The sequence below is a fragment of the Dromiciops gliroides genome, chromosome 3, assembly GCF_019393635.1.
Source record: "Dromiciops gliroides isolate mDroGli1 chromosome 3, mDroGli1.pri, whole genome shotgun sequence".
Classification (NCBI taxonomy): Eukaryota; Metazoa; Chordata; class Mammalia; order Microbiotheria; family Microbiotheriidae; genus Dromiciops; species Dromiciops gliroides.
The window spans coordinates 378,585,712-378,607,168 of NC_057863.1; the positions used below are offsets into that span (position 1 = coordinate 378,585,712).

A 21,457-nucleotide genomic window follows, 5' to 3' on the forward strand; every position below is an offset into this window, starting at 1 on the left:
TTTCTTTTTATTGCCTTTCTTCAATTTCTACTTTTTCCTCCTGATTTCTCATTTTTCTTATTTTAGGTCAAACTAAAAAAAGTTTAATTTCATTTCCACATATTAAGCCTTATATGTTAGGTGATGATCATGTTTTTCCCAATGCTTTCTTCATATTGATCCTATTATGCCATGGTTTCTAGTCCATCCCTTCACTATCCTGGGTGCCCACCTCTGGATATACTCCAGCCTATCAGTTTCCCTCCCCAAATGTGTAATCCAGAACTGAACATTAAGTTCCCCGTGTAGTCTGACTCAGACAGGTTACAAGTGGGACTATAACTTCCCTGCTAGGTCACTGTACTTTTATTAATGCTGCCTAAAATATGATTGGCTTTTCTGACTTCCATGTGGCCTGTATTAAAATGGTTAGTCCATCAAATTCTGCAGGTGTTTTTAAGTGAATAATTGTTTAGCCACATCTTCCTCCATGCTATATTTGTGCCTTTTATTTTTTGAAGCCAAGTGTGTATTTGCATTGATTTCAGTTATGTTCATGCCTTATTAGAATTGGCCCATAGTTCTAGCTTTTGAGTCTTGTAGTCCAACATGTTCATCGTCCCAGCTCTATGTTAGCTGTGAACTTGATATGCATTTTATTTAGGTCTCAAGGGGAAAAAATCAGCAATAGAGCTCCATAGTTTATTTCTCCTATGTTACTGAGAGCCATAGAGGTTAAGTGACTTGTCCAGGGTCACACAGCTAGTAAGTGTCTGGGGTGAAATTTGAACTTAGGTCTTCCTGACTCCAAATTCAATACTCTATCCACTATACCTCCTAGCAGCCAATGAAGTGTAGCTAGGTTGATTCGATGGGCCTCTGTAGACTTGGGAGTGATTGCCACTTGTCTTTCCAAATTTTACAAACTATTGCTTTATTTATATAGTCTAAAATTTTTAGAGAAATCCAGGGAAAACTTAACAGCCTATTTTTTAAAAAAATCTACCTTTTTAAGAACCTTTTTTGAACCATCGGGACATTTGCCCATTTCCAGTCAGGCCTGCAACTTTTCTCTAGCTTTCAATGATTTCCACTTCCCCCCTCCCCAGGCAGGATTTTGATAGTAGCTCAGCAGTTGTCTCTAAAAGAACTTTCAGTAGGTGAAGAAGTATTTCATGAAGGCCTTTTGACCTGAATTTCCTGAGGTCAGCTTACTGCTCCCTCTCTTATCTTCTGTCTTTGGTTTCACAGAATCACAGTAACTGAGAGTTGGAAGGAACCTCAGAGGACTAACATGACCAAACTTCCTCTCTATAACATATCCAAAAAGTGCTCATTCATCTTTTGCTTGAACCTGTGTAGTGAGGCTGAGCTTCTACCTTCTGAGGCAGATCATTCCACTTTTGCATAGTTCTATTAGAAAGTCTTTATGTTAAGCATAAAACCGCCTCTGAAACTTTCACCCATTGTTCCTACTTATGCCATTTGGTAGCAGAACAAATTCTAAGTTCTTTTTGACATGTCAGACCCTTAGATATCTGAAGTTGGCTCTCTTTTTTCCATTGTCTTTTCCCCCTTCACGCTAAATCATTTTAATTTCCTTCTACTATTCTGTAGATGGCATGAACCCAAAAGGTCTTTGTTTTCCTTAATTGTTCTTTTGTATGTGCTTGATAAAATGGGGGTGTCCATAACTGAATAGAATACTCTGGATTTAGTCTGACTAGAGCAGAGCATAGTGGATGATCACCTCCAATGTCCTTGGATATTCTATGAATGAAGTCCAAGATCCTATTTTTTCATATATCACACTGTTGACTCATATTAGGTTGACAGTCTACTAAGCCCACAAAAGTTTCTCAGATGATCTGCTACCCAAACAAATATTTCCCATCTTGTTCATTTGAAATTGATGTTTTTAGCCCAAATAAAAGACTTTACATTTACCTCTATTTAAATTTCATCTTCTCAGAATATCCCCCCATTGATTTTTTTTTGTTTTTACATTATAAACATTTCTAGATTACTCCCATTTCATGAGAGGTCTCTTATAATCAAATAAAACAGTTAAGTATGACAGATAATGCAGTGACTTCATTTGAAGGTAGGTGCAACATTTCATATCTGTACCATCCCTCTCTCCCTATCAAAAAAAAGTGAACAAAAAACTATTTTTTTCTCTTCTTATTCTCTACCCCATTGGGAAGAAAAAAGAAAAGAAAAACAAATTTCTTGTAAAAAAGACGTTTGGTCAAGCAAAATATCCCCTCAATGACTATATACAAAAGTATAGATTTTCCATTCTACACTTTTCATCTATCACTTTTCTGTAATGGATATTGTATTTCATCATCAGTCCTCTAGGATCATGAATATTCAGTATTCTCATCTTTTTTTTTTCGGGGCAATGAGGGTTAAGTGACTTGTCCAGTGTCACACAGCTAGTAAGTGTCATTACATTAGTCTGAAGTTGGATTTGAACTCAGGACCTCCTGAATCCAGGGCTGGTGCTTTATCCACTGCACCACCTAGCTGCCTGGTAGTCCTGTACATAAACAGGAATCTCCCACAAAACACAGGCAACAATGGCAGATTCAATAAATCTGTAAACATTTATTAAATGCCTACTATGTGCCAAGTACCACAGTGCTTGTATCTGGGTATATAGGAACAAAAAAATAGTCTTAAGCACTTAAGTATTAAGAAATTTTAGTCGGGGGACATAACATGTACATGTATACATAGATATACATATATGCGTGTATGTTTATCCATATATCTATATCTATATTTATAACTGTAAATCAGTTACAAGGGTAGTTTGGGTTTGATAGTGCTAAGAGCTAGGGGGATCAGGAAAGGCTTCATGAAGACAGTGGCATTTGAGCTAAACCTTGTAGCTTCCTGAAGATATGAAGTTGTGGAGGGAATGAATGGAAGACTGGAAGGATAGCCAGTGCAAAGGCACAAAGATGGAAGATAGAATGCAATACATGGGGTCAGGGGCAAAAAGAAGGCCAATTTGGCTGAATATATGTAAAAGGGAGTGATGTCTAGGCTGAAAAGGGAGGTTAGGGCCAAGTTGTAGAAAGCTTTACAGAGGAATGCTAAAGGTAATAGGCAACCATGAGAACAATTTATACAATAACAATAATATTGTAAAGATAACTCTAGTTCACTTTTTAATCTACTGAGCACATTTGTGTATCGACGTCTGCAGCCATAAGATTGATTCCTTGCTCCTTTCATAATTTTGATTTTTTCCTCATGAATTCCTGAACATTTCCACTGCCATTCTCCCTACACTGTAGGAATTATCTATGGGATATAGCTTTGTGGCTATACAAAAGCAATTGTCTCCTTCCCTTTTCCTTTTCAGGTTAAAGCCCTTTGAGATATACTAGCCTTTCTTGGACGAATTCTCTGACCAAAAGTTTGTCATTTTAATATTTTAAACTGTAGTATAGACATCCATATCCAACTCCTCAATTATCACCTTTTGATCATAGATTTAGATATGGAAATGACCTATGTATAGTCTAGCCCTCATAAATTTACAGATGAGGAAACTGAGGCTGAAAGAAGTGACCTGGGGAAAGCTAGGTAGTGCATCAGATAGAGCACCGGCACTGGATTCAGGAGGACCTGAGTTCAAAACCGGCCTCAGACACAACACTTACTAGTTGTGTGACCCTGGGCAAGTCGCTTAACCCTCATTGCCCTGCCAAAAAAAAAAGTGACCTGCATAAGGACACTTGTAGAGGGAGGATTCAAACAAAGAATCTCAGACTACAAATTGAATACTTTACCAAGTTATTTACTTCCCCATAGCTATTTTAGTATCCTGTTAGCTATTTTTATCTATCACTTCTCCATCTGACAAAAAAACCCAGAAACAAACCGGGAGTTGAGTAGTCAGTTATACCAGCTATCCATTGTTCCCTACCATCTCAGCCACCACAAAAAGGGATCCTATTCCTTTTTAACATCTTCATTTTGCTTCCCATATAACTTAAAAGCCCCTTTTTTGTTTGCCTTAGTATTCATTACAAGCCTCAGGTGGCCCTGGGCTTTATTTAGCTCTCTATTATTCTTATGGTATGATACCACTTTTTGTATTCAGTCCCTGTTACCTGCTCTTGCTTTCATCTTCTGTACTTCTTAAAATCTGAGATGGTTGATGAGTTCCTTGGTTGAGGGACACATCTATCTGTTTAGACAGGTGCCCTTTTCTTCTTCATCATGATCATTGGTGTTTGTGTCATCAGAATTCATTCTTGAGAGTGTCCCATCCATCTTGAATTGACATCCTCAGTGGAATTGCTGGCCACAAAATCCTACCTGTTCTTCCATCTCTAAAATCTGTTCCCCCAAAGTTTTCAGTATGTATCAGACTATGTCTCTATTTAGATTGACTAAAGAGAATTCACTATCAGTAAAGGCAACCACAAAAACAACACAGTAGTGATAACAATTGATATTTATATAGCACCTTAAAGTTTGAAGGTGCTCTATCTATATTATCTCATTTAATTATTGATTTACAGTGAGAAAGATAGTAAAATCTCCTGCCCTGGAGATCCTAAAGAATATACTCTGGGGTGGCTAGATAGCACAGTGGATAAAGCACTGGCCCTGGATTCAGGAGTACCTGAGTTCAAATCCGGCCTTGGACACTTGACACTTACTAGCTGTGTGACTCTGGGCAAGTCACTTAGCCCCCATTGCCCCGCAATAAACAAACAAACAAACAAATAAATAAATAAATAAGAATATACTCTGGGAGCAGCTAGTTGGTGCTGTGGATAGAGCACCGGCCCTGGATTCAGGAGGACCTGAATTCAAATCCAACCTCAGACACTTAATTACTAGCTGTGTGACCCTGGGCAAGTCATTTAACCCCAATTGCCTCACCAAAAAAAAAAAAAAAGAAAGAAAGAATATATTCTGAAGTGGAATGATTTAGGTTTGCTTGGAGTTAAGGGGCTGAATCAGTTGGCTTCTAGCCAACTAATGGCATCTAGGTGGTATAGTAGATATGGTACTGAGCTGGGCAAGTTATTATACCTCTGTCTGCCTCAGGCTCCTCAAGTGTACAATGTGGATAATAACTCTTACCTCCCAAGGCTGTTGAGAAGATCAATTGAGATAATAATTGTAAAGTACTTAGGACAGTACCTAGCATCTAATATGTGTTTAATAAATGCCTGTTCCCTTCCCCTTCCTTTCTAACACAATGTTCTTTGAATCAAACACAGTCAGAGAGGTTCACAACATTTCTATGTCCTTTACCTAATTTCTCCATTTGTTGTTTCTGACATTTTAAAGACAGCTGAGGCTTGTTCTAACTATTGCGATGTGTTTAGACATGCTCATGCCATTTCCTGGACCATATAACCTACCTTTTATAACTACCACCCCCAAGAGAAAGTAACTTCTACAGCTTCACTTGAAAGCTGACTATCTTTAAATAGCCTAATAAGAAGTGTAAAAGTTAGCAAGAATGACAATTTCTTTCATTATTTAAAATGCCATATAGTATTTAGCCAGTTTTGCTCTGCTAGATTTATTTTCTTTCCTTCTCTCCCTCTCTTCCTCCCCTTCTTTCCTTCCTTCCTTCCCTTCCCTCCTTCTCTCTCTCCCTCCTTCCTTCCTTCTTTCCTTCCTTTCCTCCCTCTCTCCTTCCTTACCTTCCTCCCTCCTTCCTTCCTTCCTTCACTCCTTCCTTCCTTCCTTCCTTCCTTGCCTCCCTCCCTCCCTCCTTACTTCCCTCCTTCCCTCTGTCTTTCCTTCCTTCCTTCTTTTCTCTCCTCCCCTTCACTTTATTTCATTTCAATCTAAGTCTAAGTCTGCCATGCAATGGTTAGGAAGGCTTATGGTATCTGTGAAGTCTTTGCTCTGTAGGGTCTCTCTGTAGTAGCAGAGTAATATCACAGTGAGTGAAACATGAATGTTTCTTCTTTCAGCTTAGGCACCACTGAGGACAAACAGCAGGAGAGGAATAAAGTTGAATGAGAGCCTTACTCTAAGTCATTTTAGTACCTATGGTGTAGGAGCAGCACTCAGCTTCTAGGTGTTTGACTGATAAGTACCCCTCTATAAATGATACTAGACAAACCTCGTGATGCTAGACTAATAGATGGAGCTTATTTATTTAAAAGATTTGGGGAGCCACTGGACTAACCTGCCAAGAATCCCAGACTTCTCATGGATAGATAAACATTTCACTATATAGTGTGATTTGAGATGTGTTAGCCTTAGATGTATCTCTCAAATGTCTCAAATTCCACCTCTACATTAGTTATTCCTTCACACTCAGTCCTCTTTTAAAATGCAGTTACATGATAATGACTTGGAGAAGAGATTAGAAAATGTGCCTGCCTCCTTTCTTTGCCGATGTGGGGGACTATGGGTGTGGAACATTGCATATACAATCAAATTTTGTTGACAGGTTGTTTAGTTTTGTTAAACTTCTTTTTCCTTTTCTTTTTTATTCTTTAATTTAAAAGATGGCTTAATGAGTAGAGGAGAGATGAAGGATATATTCAGAAATGAAAATTATGTAAGGACAAAAGAATTCAATAATAATTTTAAAGGATGAGATTATACCTGTATTAAATGATCTACCACCAGTAACTTAGGTATTAGCTGCTATTTGCTCCTTTCATTTTGTTTTGCTAAAATTTTGATTACTAATAATGTAAAGAGGGACTTGACAAATAAGATGGGGAGGGCTGGATTTTGGAAAGTTTTGGGCAGCATTGGGAGCATTGAGCATTGGCGGGGTGGGGCAGAGAGGTAGGGCATAAGGAAGAAGGAGAGAATAGGGAGTACAGAAGAGGGAGACATGAGGGCAAAATTTATTTACATCACAACTGTGTAAGGCTGATGGGCCCTGTTTCAAATGAATTCTTTTTCAAGTATTTTGACTTGCATTATTTTTAATATAGCAACTCAGGAACTGCCTCAAGTACAAGGTCCATCCATCAGAGTACTTTATTTCCTCTAAAGGCCCCAAGGGATATATGGTGACAAGTGTGGTGGTTTTATGGATTTGGTATATTCTAATTTCTCTTAGTGGCCATTTGGTGACTTTGTCATTCGTAAACCCTTTCTGAATCAGTGTCATTTGTGGGGATAGAGGGCAGTGATGATGAGAAATCAATTTATCAAAGAACATTACCCATCTGTGCTTGCCAATCCTTCCTTGTCTTAGGGCAAATGAATTCCTAAAGCTTATTCCCTGTATGACTATACACTTTTTGAGGTAAATTTACTTTGATCAGATTGGAAAGGATGCTTTCTCATCCTATCTCGGAATTTGGTAGAACTATATTTACATTCAAGACCTGGTAATTCTTGATCATGTGGTCTTCATTTTTCCAGGAAGGCGTATCAAATATTTTAGGATGTGTTCCATACTATGGCTAACACTCTGGTAGCCATTCTCTGCATCACCTCTGGTTTAATTATAGCCTATTTGAGATATTGGCTTCAAAATGGTGCATAGTATCTTGGAGAAGCTGGGCTCATCTTTTAAAAAATAAGAATAAGATAGTGCCTTATGTACTGTTGTCAAGCTCTTTATTGATAATGTCCAGCACTTTGTTAATTTTAGGCCCACAAGAGCACATTGGACCAATGTTCTTGTTTACAATGTCTCTCTAATCCTTTTGCCTTATGAATATAATCTCTTCAAGGGCATGGATTCTGTTTCTTCCTTCTGATAATGTCAAACATTACTCCATGGGAAAGGGTTTAGTTTCTCAACTTTTCCTGTAGAAAACATTGCTTCTTCTCTTTTGAAGCAAGTAGCACATTTTATTGAATAGAACTTATTGTGCCCCTGTCTTTAGTTATTCATATCATGCATTGTAGAAGATACCATGATTGAAATAACTGTTCATCCTTTTCCTGAGGAACCTTATAGTCCAGTTAGGATGAAGGAAAAACACTGGGTCAAAAGATAAATTATCACGACAGAGTGGATATCTGGATATCTACTCCTGACTTTGTTTTTAGAAAAATGGCCTTAAGAAAGTCACTCAATTTCTCTTTTTTCCTCATCAATCAAATAGATATAATGATAGCTCATTTGATTTTGAGAATTACACGACATCAGAGATGCAAAAATCAGCATTTCTGGAAAGTATAGGAAAGACTAAAATATCGTGGGGACCTTGTGTTAAAAGCTAGCTTGGTTTCTCTTTCTGTCATGCCAATTATTATCTCTACACCAAGTTCATGCTGGTCTGTCTCTTAGTAGAGAAGGAAAAGGGTCTCAAGGAATGTCTCTCTACTTTCCATATTATCAACTGGAGATGCCAACGTATAAGGCAAATTTGACCTCAAAGATATTTATTGGATTTGGTGTCTATAGTCTGACAGTAATATGCCTCTGGAGGGCTAAGGAGAATTGCTCATTAAAAACATGCTTCTATGAGGAAATCTAGGTCCCAGGGCAAGAGAAAGTGACATTGATGGGAGCAGAGAAGATGGGGAAAACATTTGGATGAGGATCAACAGAAGCAAAACAGAAGAGATATTGCCATCAGGTTATACTGCAGACCACAGTGACAGTCAGAGGAAACATATGAATGTGGGAACACATGCTTAGCATTGAGGTAAACTTCAATTAGTCAGACATATGTTCAAGATTCTCTCTCTCTCTCTCTCTCTCTCTCTCTCTCTCTCTCTCTCTCTCTCTCTCTCTGTCTCTCTGCCTGACAAAATCAGAGGAGCTAATAATTCTAGACTTTATGTAATGATAATTTCATCCTTCAAAAGATGGAGAAACCAACAATGGGACATACAATCCTGAATATGACATTATTTTTTAGAGGGATAAATATGAAATTCTAAATTTTGGTTTAAGAAATTGCCTTCACAAATCCAAGAGACTGTATAGTACAAATAGTTATAAGTTCATTTTTAAACGATCTGGAGGTTGTGGTGGGCTTTGAGCTTAATATGACCCGATGGTGTCACATGGCCACTAAGAAAGTTAACACAGTCTGCCCTGTGTTTTTCAGCTCTAGTTACCACATTTTAGAAATGACATCAGTTGAGGAGAGTAGCAAGGAAGGTGAAAGGTCTTTAACATGTGGTACATGAAGATCATTTGAAGGAATTGGGCCTCTTATGCCTAAATAAGAGAAGCCTTAGGGAGAAACATGGTTAACTGTCTTCATAAATTTGAAGGGCTGCCACATGGAAATGAGATTAGTCTTGTTATTGGTACCTAAAGAAAGAAATCATAGCAATGTATGAAAGTTGCAGAGAAGGAAACCTAGACCACATATAAGGGAAAAAAGGATTTCTAGCTAGAATTATCACAAAGAGGGATGATCACTTGAGGATTTTTTCTCCCTGGAGATCTTTAAGAGATGGCTGGATGATCACTTGGATTTGGTATGCTATAAAGTACATTATTGTTCAGATATGAATTCAAATAGATGATCTTTGAGATCCCTTCCAATTCTGAGCCCTCTGAGTATGATGCATTATTCAAATATGAGATTTATACAAATGAATCCTAGCTTCTGATCTCTATCCCTTTAGCCTATTTACAGAGTTCTCATCTTGTACTATCAACTGCCTACTGGACATTTCCACCCATACCTCAGACTCAAAATAGCCCAAACCAAAGTCATCTCCCCCCCGGCCCCCATTTATCCTGCTGTCCTAAATGTCCCTATTATCTTAACTTCCCTGTTTCTGTTTAAAATGGCATTCTGCTCTTCACTCAGGGAGTCACTGAAGAGTTGGTTTGAGAAGAGTTATGATGTCATTGGAGCAATCCATGAATTAGTAAGGTTCCCTGCCCTCAATGTGAAGAATTGTGTAGAGTTAGGAAAAGGTAAATGATTAGATTTCCCCCAAGAGGAGGTGCTTTCTCCTTTTTTCACTCGTCCACAAACCCTAACTGGACCCTTCTCTTGTAGTTTTCAGTTACTAATGTGTATTATTGTTTTTCCCATGCTTCTCTCACACTAGATGGTATATGTTTTGAAGGCATGAGTTGTGTATCATCTTGGGATCTACATTGCTCAGTACAGTATTTTGCACATAGTAGGTGGTGAATGACTATTTGTGGAATGCAATTGAATAAATGTACTTTGAATACTCAGTTGTGTTTGAAGTAGATTCTTCCTTTATTAACTTGTTGCACTGGTTGACTTGAGATGTCTCTTTGACATTATGCCTATGCTAATAATAGATTCTGGTATCTCTGTGTGAATAGGACCACCTGTGTGTTAGTTGAGCCTAGCAGCAAGTTGTCACATTTATTTTCTGACATGGAAAGTCATAAAAATGACTATCAAGGAAAGCTGATTCTTGATACTCTCATAACTTTGCTTAGGGCCAAGGTCCCCAGTTATTTTAGAGATATAAATCTCTGAGGAGATTCTGTATGGGTTATCTTTTGGCACCATGAGAGTTGATGAGAGCCGTTCTCTGATTTCAGGAGCTCAGGTGCCATAATTGACGCAACCTTTGCTCTTCCGATGAGAGGCCCACCATTGCTCCAACATTTGATGGGAGAAAGAGTCCCTGATGGAAATAACACAGGGAGAGGTATTTGAGTATTATCTAGGCCAGAAAGTTCTTTATCCCATGGTTTGTGGAGATGGTTCCTTATGACTTGACAAGGTTTCTTTTATGACATTGTAACTAATGGATGAAAGTGTTAATTCCTGCTGGATTGTAAACTGTTATGTGATGGCATTTCATGTAGTTTATAATCTTAATTATATTTAGATCTCTCCCAGCACATAGCAGAATGCTTTGTAGAGGATGATAGAAGCCTGGAATTCTTTCTTTGACAGTGATGACAGGATCATAGACTCTTAGAGTTGGAGGACATCTTATTGGTCCACTGTGTACCTGATGCTTGAATTCCCTCTATGCTATCCTCAACAGTGTTTTTTTCCAGCTTTTGATAGAATATCTCTAGAAACAGGAAGCTCATTATCTTTTTCCTTATTTGGATGGCTTTAATATTGAGGAAGTCTTCCCTTATGGTGAGCCAAAATTTTACTCCCCATGATATTAAATTTATAGGTAACACAAAGATGGTAATGATTACTAACATGTTAGATACAAAATGATATTAATAGAATAGAACATTGGACTAAATCTAATATCATTAATTTTGGGGGGCAGGGCAATGAGAGTTAAGTGACTTGCCCAGGGTCACACAGCTAGCAAGTGTCAAGTGTCTGAGGCTGGATTTGAACTCAGGTCCTCCTGAATTCAGGGCTGGTGCTTTATCCACTGCACCATCTAGCTGCCCCATTAATAGCATTCATTTTTAAGGGATATCTGAAATTCTAAATTTGAGTTTAAAAAAATCACCTTCACTGGAATGGTCTTGTGCTATAGGAAATTACAAACAGGATGATCCCAGAAAAACCTGGAAAGACTAATGAACATTGATGTATAGTGAAGTGAGCAGAGTTGGGAGGACATTGTGCATAGTGACAGCAGTATTGTTCAATGAGCAAATGTGAATGACTTAACTACTCTCAGCAATGCAATGATCCAAGACAATCCCAAGAAACTAATGACTCAGCTTACTATTCATCCCCGTAGAAAGAACTGATAAAAAGAACATTTGTGGATTGTATATATATAACCTGGTTGTGATCTTGTGGAGGGGGAAGGAAAGGGAGGGATGGAGGGAGAAAAATTTGGAACTCTAAATCTTATGAAAATGAATATTGAAGGGGCAGCTAGGTGGCGCAGTGGATAGAGCACCAGCCCTGGATTCAGGAGGACCTGAGTTCAGGTCTGACCTCAGACACTTAACACTTACTAGCTGTGTGACCCTGGGCAAGTCACTTAACCCCAATTGCCCTGCAAAACAAAACAAAAAAAAAATGAATATTGAAAACTACCCTTACATGTAACTTGAAAAAATAAAATAAATGTTTGTTGCTAAAAAATAAAATAAAATAATCACCTTCACAAATATAAGATGTAGGGTAATGTAGATAGTCAATGGTTGATTAAAATAAAAAGATTTGGACTTTACTGCAGTAGGCTGGGAACTCAAAATGAGCCAATGGTGTGATATAGTCACCACAAAAGTCACTGCAATTTGCATTGGTAAGAAGCATGCCTGGTATATTGTATTCATGTCTGAATGCTACATTTTATGGGAGATGTTGTTAAGATGGTGGAATGAAAAGTTGGCACCCTTGCCTCAGCTTCCTTAAAGCCTCTCCCACAATGACCTAAAACATGACAAACTGAATTCTGATTGGGAAGAATGAGGAAAATTATTCCATATAAATGAGGTGCTTGAGGAAGTATTTATACACTAAAGGGTAGAATGGGGGAAAAGCAGACATACACAGAGATGAGTACAGAAACTCATCTTACCCAACATGGAAGTAGAAGGGAAATAGGCTAAGAAAAAGAGGAGGAGGGTAAGAGAGTGGATTGACTAAGGGAGACATCTTAAGAAGAGGTCAGGGTTAAAAATAGAAGGATAGATATGGGGAATTGGATGGAGGGAAATTAACAGTTAGCAATCAAAACTGTGAATGGGAATGGGATGAACTCACCCATAAAACAAAAGAGGATAGCAGAATGGATTCGAACACACTTGAATTAGAAAGGTACACATAGAGTTAAAATAAGAGACTTGAGCAGAATCTATTATGCTTCAGCTGAAATTAAAAAGGCACTACATTTTATGACAATGCAACTATGGTAATGTAACTCACTGGTTTCCAGTTCTTCTGGCTTAGGTCAAGCACCATAAAACTAATCTCGCTTCCTCAGCACAGCTCTTCAAACTTTAAAAAATACTGTTATGTGTGTTAAGCTACCTATTTTCCAGGTAACTATCCATAGCTTCTATAAGAATCAGTACTATTAGCTGTTTTGTCATGGTTACTAGTATCTCATCATGGTATATGTTACACATACCTTTGGGTGTGCTTCAGATTATTGATGATCCACCCTGAGGTTTAGACTTAGCATTAGTGTGCTGTAGTGGAAAACAATTTGGACACTGGCTCAGGAAACCTGGATTTGAATTTTGGCTCTGACACATGCTAGTTTCATGACTGTGGATAAATCATTTACCTGCTCTGAACCTCAGTTTCCTCATGTAAAATTTAGGTAATATTTGTACCACCTGCCTCAAAGGATTACTATGAAAAAGTAAGTTATAGATTTTATAATGTACTGCTGATTTATTTTAAGCTTGTTGTCCAAAAAAATCTATAAGTAGATTTGTGGGAACTGTGGCATGGTTGCAGTTTTCTGATCTTTTTCTTGTGCAATTTAATTTTTGAATCAAAGTACAAGTCTTTACATTTATAAAATGAGGCAGCTAGGTGGTGTAGTAGAGTGCTAGGCCTAAGTTCAAATATGGCCTCAGATACTTGTTAGCTATGTGACCCTAGAAAGTTATTTAACCTTTGTCAGCCTCACTTTCTTCAACAGTAAAATGGGGATAATAATCCCACTTCTCAGTAGGTGCATAGTAGGTGGTTAATACATTTTTGTTTTCTTCCTTCCTGTTTCCTTCTATACTTGTCAAATTTATCTTATCAAATCGATTCTGCCTTTTTGTTTTTATTAGTTGACTCACCCAATATTCTAACCTGTTGTTTTATTTTTTTAATCTAGATTCATTATACTATCTATATTATCCCTTCCTGCTCTATGTCACCTGAATAATTTGATAAACATGCAATCATTGTCCTAAAGTTCATGGAAAAAATGTTGAAAAGAACAATACCAAGAAGCGAGCCTCAATACAAGCTTCTAGAGATCAAATTGATAGCAGATCCAAATTGTGCTAGTTAGTGAATTAATCGTTCAACCAGGTCTGAATTTAGGTAATTGTACTATCATTCATCTCACCTCTCTCCAGATTTTCTATGGGGATATTGTGAAAGCCTAGGTAAAAAGCCTTGCTGGAATCCAGGTAGTCATGACTGGATTATTTCTTTGACCTATTAGTCTAATAATCCATAAAAAAGAAATGAAGTGACTTGTTCTTGTTGAACTCAAGCCGATTTTTAATGACCATCATTTCCATGCCTAAGTGATTATGAACTACACATATCATTTATAATGTCAGCTTGTAAGAATGACAAGTATATAACAAACATCCCTTAAATCCATGAAATAACCTTTAATGGATTTATTACCCATTAATCTTAATTTTTCTTGAACCTTTTTGCATTTGAACTTGTACAGTTCTCATAGAAGGAATGAATTCCATGACTTGACCTCCCACCTTGTGGTTTGCCGTGGGCTAACCTTGCCAGTGACTCAGAAGCAGTAGTTAGGGTCTATTACAGCAAACTAATGGCTGTTTAGAGCAGACTAGAATGCATTTAACATGTCTACATCTCCTTATCTCTCTCTCTCTCTTTTTTGTGGGGCAATGAGGGTTAAGTGACTTGCCCAGGGTCACACAGCTAGTAAGTATCAGGTGTCTGAAGTCAAATTTGAAGTCAGGACCTCCTGAATCCAGGGCCAGTGCTTTATCCACTGTACCACCTAGCTGCCCTCTTCCTTTGTTTTTAGCTCTCTTTTTTCATCTCCTTATATCTCTAAGCTGATTTAGTATGTTCATTTTCATGGACCAGGTAATGATGATGCAAGGTCCCTGAGCTATCATTTATGATAGAGAAAGATATGGTGTCACTGTGTACTTTCCTCTGAGACAGCAATCCAATGTTGGCTAGAAAAGGCAACAAAATATGGGACACCATAAAGGGGACAAAGAGTTGGAAGCATAGGCTTAGTCTCATCATTTTCTCACAAATATAAAAACTATGCTTTTCTAAATGAGGAGTTGTAAATATTTCCTTGGGGATGCAGCATGGCAGAAGACTATTCATATTTTTCTCTTTGAGTCTTGATGGCATTTAACCAATAATAAAGTGACTGGTCAAGGCTCCTGAAGGCTCCAATGCCATAGCACTTAACTTGTGCTCATTCTATCTTGACCTTGCTCTAGGTTAATTCTTAATTTTTTTCAAGAAGGTTCATATACTTACTGTCTGCTTTCCCTTCCCCCAATCTGCAGATTAAGCCTCTCAGGGTTGAGGGATTATGTCTTTTTTTCCTTTAAATATTGTATTGATTTTTTTCATCACTATAACTTCCCAATACCACTCCCTATGAGTCTGCCTTCCCTTGTAAAAGAGAAATGATAAAATAAATAAAATGACTCAGTAATTGTGTCTGACAAGTGTATGCAGCATTCCTTATCCACCTTCCATCCATTGCCTTTCTCTCAAAAAAGCAAATATTTTATCAGTCTTCTGCAATCAAGATTTGTCATTATGTTCATCTAAATTCTGATATATTTTAATATTGTTTTTCTTTATGTCATTGTAGGTATTGTGTGTATACATGTTTGGTTCTGCTTTCTTCACTATGTATCAGTTTATATAAGTCATCTCAAAGGTTTCTAAATTACTCAGATTTGTTGTTCATTTTTAACCTCCTGATTCTCTTGACTTTCCCATTTCCAGCTGCCTTCTCAAGCTGGAAATGCTCTACTCGTGTGGCCCCCTCCTCCAATTAGCAAGTTCCTGCCCTGAATCTCCATTTGAAGAACTACCAACATCAGCCATGTTTTCTTCTAATCTATCTCTAATCTTTCCTGCTTTTTATTTCCCTTCTAGATGTTGCTCCCCCATAGTGTAAGCTCCTTGGTGCTAGGGTCTGTTTTTCCTTTTTATTTGTATTTGTCTTCCACATAGTAAGTGCTTATTAAATGTGTCTATCATTGCTTCTTTTGGTGGCATAATGCTATTCCTTTATATTACTATATTAGAATGAGAGGAATGGATGGACAAATGAGTAGATGTCTCATTTCTTATTTATCCACATGTCTTTGTGGAAAATCACAAATAGTAAGCTATCCTCTGCTTTGTTGAAATAGATGTTTGAAAAAATAATTAATTATCTAAAAAAAAAAAAGAAAAGAAATAGATGTTTGGAGGACTTAAAACTATACTAGTGTGAAAGTTTTAAAGTTCCTTTCTATTGACCATGTCCCTCCCTATCATTTCTTTCTTTTCTCTTTCTTTTCTTTCTTCCTTTTATCATTTCTGAACTCCTTTTGCTTTCCTCAATTATAATTGTGATTTCTGCTGATAAAATATTTACAGAATCTCTTTCCTTTGTTCCAGATAGTTCCAGATATAATAAAGTTTCCTATTTCAGTCAATCAATGATAGTTTGTCAACCTCCTGGTTATTTTGTCAATTTGAAAAAAAAATACAGAATCAATAATTAATATACATGGAAGTCCTGATGCCGAGTTGTTTACATGGACTTTGGGGCCTGATTTGTTCCAGATGGGTCCCAATGTCAGGGGAAGGTTATTGGTATTGCATAAGAGTGACTCATTAGCTTGCCATGATAAGGTAAAATTTTATTGTAAGTGTTGAGATAATGTCAGTAGCACATTTTATTTTTAGATCTTTTTTTTTACTGAACTTAAAGGCTATATCCAAGTTCAACTGCATTGTGAATTCAGTGGAAATTTAAGTGTTTTATCACCTCCATCTATATTTAACCTCTTGTTGTATATAGCTGTCTAGCCACTTTGTGACCATGGGGCTGTTGTGTACCTCTGAGGAACCCAAATTCTCAATTATCTGCATGTGGTCTATCTGCTTGGTGAATTATTTATCCATGGACAGTGTTTAGCAAGTGGCTGATTTGCTCTTATTATCCTAACAGCTCCCACTACCCATCAATCAGTGAGCTTTAATCTTGCATCAATATTTCAAGGATTAGTCACAATTTATTGGTAATTTCTAACATTAGCTGCCTAAAGCTCAGAAAGTTAAGTGACTTAGCTTGGAAAAATATCAAGACAGTTTCTCTTTTGGAGGGAACATGTGCATGTGTGTGTGTTGAATTGCACTGAAAAATATAAACACAAGTTTGTTTTCTCTATTGGCTCCCCCCTCCATTGCTCTCATATAATAAGGACTTTAGGAGTTTTTATATACAAATTCTCTGTTTGCTATAATAGTTATTTGTGTAGCACCTTCCTATAGACTATAAACCCCATGAATTTAGAGGCTTTATCTTATCTAAACTTTGTATGTCCCCTAGCCGGTTCATAGTAATCACTTAATTGTCATTAGATGCATTGATTGAACTGAATTGAATAACTAAGAAGTATTGTTTTAACTGATATTTTAGACTAATTTGGTTTATGATAGATAGCAAATGATCTTCTGAAATCTTCAATTTTCTTTTTCAGGATGATTTCCTGTTCAGTGTTTCCATTTTAAGTGGGATCCTATGCAGTGTCTTGGCTGTGTTAAAGTTTATGTTGGGAAAGGTTCTGACAAGCAGGGCTCTGATAACGGATGGTAAGTAGGACCAACTTACCTAGTGATCTTTGTATTAATGTAGAAAATCAGTGACCTAGCTGAGCGTCTTATATACAAATAACATAAAAGGGCTGTATTTGTCCACTGAGAGCTTTGTGGCCCCTTATTATTTCTGATATACTTGGTTAGATGACCCCCCCCAAAGAAGAAGATACCTCCATTGCCTCTAGAGCATTAATATTCTCTTTATGAATTATAAATGTTCAGCTCCTTCTCTTAGCAGTGTGTCTCTTGGCCCTAAGCTTTTTAAGAATAAAGCACAAAGGTCTTCACATGTGGTTGACTTTTCCCTGTGTTGCTCCAAGCAAAAAATAAATCACTTTCCAGAATCCAAAATATACTTTCTTCCCAACCTTGTTAGGATTTTCCCCTTTAGCTGATTAAGATCAATACTCATCAAGGATATTTATATAAATCCTTCTTAGCTGGATGAGTATCCCATGTTCTTTATCTGAAAACCGAAGACAAATCAGATGTGTTTTATCTTTGGAGTGGGCAGAAAACAGGGTACAGGGTTAGTACTGTGAAAAAATACTGAACTTGGAATCAGAAGAACCTAGCCCATATTAATAATAATAATGATAATAATAATAATAGCTGGCATGTATAAAGCACTTTAAGATTTGCAAAGTATTGTGTATGTGTTACCTTATTTGATCTTCACAACAGCCATGGGACCTTGGTGCTATTATTATCCCCATTTTCCACATGAGAAATATGAGGTGGAGAGAGGTTAAGTTCAGTCAGCATTTATTTAATATCTTTGTTGACTCGCCAGGGACACACAGGAAATATCTGAGGCAAGATTTGAACTCAGGTCTTCCTGATCCCAAATCCTGTATTCTCTCCACTACATCACCTACCTGTCTTGCTACTTACTAGCCATGTGTTCCTGGGGTAGGTTATTTAAATTCTTTAAATCCCAGTTTCTTTAATTGTAAAATGGATATGATAACCCCTAAATTACCTACGTCACAACATTGTGAGGAAAGTTCTTTATAAAAACCTTATAGCACTATTTAGATGTAAATTACTATTAATAAAATTATAGTTTATATTAATAATATCATCAGTAATTACTACTTTTTAAGTGTATAGAAGAAGTTTGACAAAGTGGGATTTCTTCTTTCCTATTTATATTTGATTCTTTTTTGGATTTTATTTGTGCTTGACTCAACTCCCTGAGCCTTTATTAAACCTCTGCTCTGTCCATGGTACTGTGAAAGGTGCTTGGGCTATGAAATTAAAAAAAACAACACACACACACCACCAAGCAGTCTAGGTCCTCAAGGAGCTTACCTTCTAGACAGGGGTGGGGGTGTGGTGGGGCAAGAGATACAATTTGTACACAAATAAGAAAATGTAAAATGTATGTAAAGTGATGTGAAGTAATTTCAGGTATAATCAAAGTAGTTGGAGGAATTGGTAAAGAAGTAATATGGGAGGTGGCACCTTAGCTATTGACGTAAGTCAGGGATTCAAAGAAGTAGAGAGAGGTAAGGAAAGGGTACAGGCCATGAGGTGCGAGTGGGGTGGGGAGAGACCACCCTCGCAAAGGCCTTATAGTGGGACAAGTAATGTTGTATATGGGAAAGAGGTAATAGACTTTGAGTGGAGTAGAGAATGAATGAAGAGGAGTAAAATAAAATGAGATTGGAAATGCAGGTGAGAGTCAGATTATGATGTATTTTAGATGCCAGGCTGAGGATTTTGTTTTCTTGGAATCAAACAGGAGTCACTAAATATTTTTTGACTAAAGGAATGACCCAGTGAGACATACTTTAGGTATACCATTTTGGCAGCTGTAGACGGGAAGTCTAGATAGATGTCCATCCAACTAGATCTATTTCTCTTGTACTTTAAGGTTTGTGAGGCACTTTATAAATGCTATCTCCTTTTATCTTGACAACAACCCTGGGTGGTAGATGCTATAATTGTCTCCATTTTACAGGTGAGAAAACTGAGGTTGAGAGCTTAAATAACTTTTCTACCCAGCAAGTAAATGCCTGAGTCAGGATTTGAATTCAAGTCTTCTGGCTTCAGGTCCATCTCTTTATCCATTGAGTCATCTAGCTGCCCAGATTAGCTAGAAGAAAAGAACAGAAGAAGGGAAAGGAAACAGGACAATTATAGTACTGTTGAGGTGAGAGGTGTGGGGTTCTGAATGGGAATGAAGGCTGTGTGAGGAACAAGAAGGGGACAAGATGGTAGAAATGTTGTAGAGATAATACATGGCAGTTGGTGAGATATGGGGTTGAGGGAAAAGTAAGTAACAAAAGTAACTCTCAGCTTGTAAACTAGGGTGATAGGAAGGATGATGGTTCCCTTGACAGAAAAACTTGGTGGTAGGATGGGCTTTGGAGAAAATATAATGATTTGTGTTCAAGATGCCTATGCATATCCAAGTGAAGAAGTCTTAGCAGGTAGATGGCATTGGTATAGCCACATACACTAGGGTTCAGGAGAGAGATTTGGGAGGTACCAGCATAGAAATAATTGAATCCATGAGCATAATGCAAAGGAATACGAAAAACCCAATAACTAAAAAACAAAAGAAAACCCATCTACTCAAATTCACAACAATACTTTCTGTGCTAGCAAAAACTTTTTTAATCATGAAAGTATTTTATTATTTTCCAGTTACATGTAAACATAGTTTTTGACATTTGTTTTCATAGGATGTTTAGTTCCAAATTTTTCTTCCTCCTTCCCTTCCCTCCTCAAGACAGAAAGCAATCTGATATAGGTTATGTGGTAAAATTATTTGTGGTATAGGCAGCTTTTGAAGGACATTCCCTTTTGGGGGAGAAAAGATTGAATGCTCCCTGAAGGGAGGTTAAAGGGCACTTCCAGAATGCTAAGCTCTCGAGGCTTTTCTGGAACACCAACTCTAGAGTGACTTTGGGACCACAAGTTCACTCTCTCTCTGGCTGGTGACTGAAGTCCTGGTGGCGCGCTGGCAACCTTAGACTGGAGGGCTGTTCAGGTTGGCGAGTTACTTACTGAAAACCCTAAATTCCTTTGAACCAGCTTAAGCTAAGTTTAGAGTTAAGATCATTTCTCTGTATTTCTGTTTTCCTCTTTCCTTATCTTTGATTTTTATGAGTTTCACCTTTGTTGTTTAATTAATTCCCAAGTAATAAAATCTGATCCCTTTGTGAACTAAAGCTTGGAGGCTCCTTTCTTATTGGCCTAGGAGAAATATCTAAAAAGGGCACTTTAGAGGGGAGGTTAAACCTAAAAGGGTCCCTCATATTTCCGGGACCCCAATATTAAGGCGAGTCACCCAAATAATGCTCTGTATATCAAATTTTGGCCCTCCCAGTTTTATATGTACAATCATATTAAACCTATTTCTGCATTAGTCATGTTGTGAAGGAAGAATCAGAAAAAGGGTAAAAAACCTCAAACACACACACACACACACACACACACAAAGTAGAAACAGTACGGTTCAATCTGCACTTAGAATCCACAGTTATTTTTTCTGGATGTGGAGAACATTTTCCATCATGAGTCCTTTGGAGTTTTCTTGGATCATTGTATTGCTGAGAAGAGTTAAGTCTATCACAGTTGATCATCGCTCAATGTTTCTGTTACTGTGTACAGTTTTCTCCTTGTTCTTCTCACTTCACTCAGCATCAGTCCACTTAAGTCTATCCAGGTTTTTCTGAAATCTGCCTGCTTATCATTTCTTATAGCACAATAGTATTCCATTGCATTCATATACTACAGCCATTCCCCAACTGATGGGTATCCCCTTGATTTCCAATTCTTTGCCACCACAAAGAGAGATGCTATAAATATGTTTGTACATGTGTGTCCTTTTCCCTTTTTTATGATCTCTTTGGGATACAGACCTAGTAGTGGTATTACTGGGTCAAAGGGTATGTGCAGTCCCATAGCCCTTTGGTCATAGTTCCAAATTGCTCTCCAGAATGGTTGGATCAGTTCACAATTCCACCAATAATGCATTAGTGTTCCAATTTTTCCACAGCTTCTCCACCATTTATTATTTTCCTTTTTTGTCATATTAGCCAATCTGATAGGTATGAGGTGGTACCTCAGACTTGCTTTACTTT

At 37.5% G+C, this 21,457-nt stretch overlaps 1 protein-coding gene across 1 annotated transcript in view; it reads left to right on the top strand.

Moving 5' to 3' along the window:
- Positions 1 to 21,457, top strand: part of TMEM163 (transmembrane protein 163) — a 268,328-nt gene that overhangs the window by 226,948 nt on the left and 19,923 nt on the right. The window contains exon 6 of the mRNA XM_043991105.1: positions 17,243 to 17,354. Coding sequence (XP_043847040.1) covers positions 17,243 to 17,354 — 112 coding nt within the window. The remainder of the gene's footprint in view (positions 1 to 17,242; positions 17,355 to 21,457) is intronic.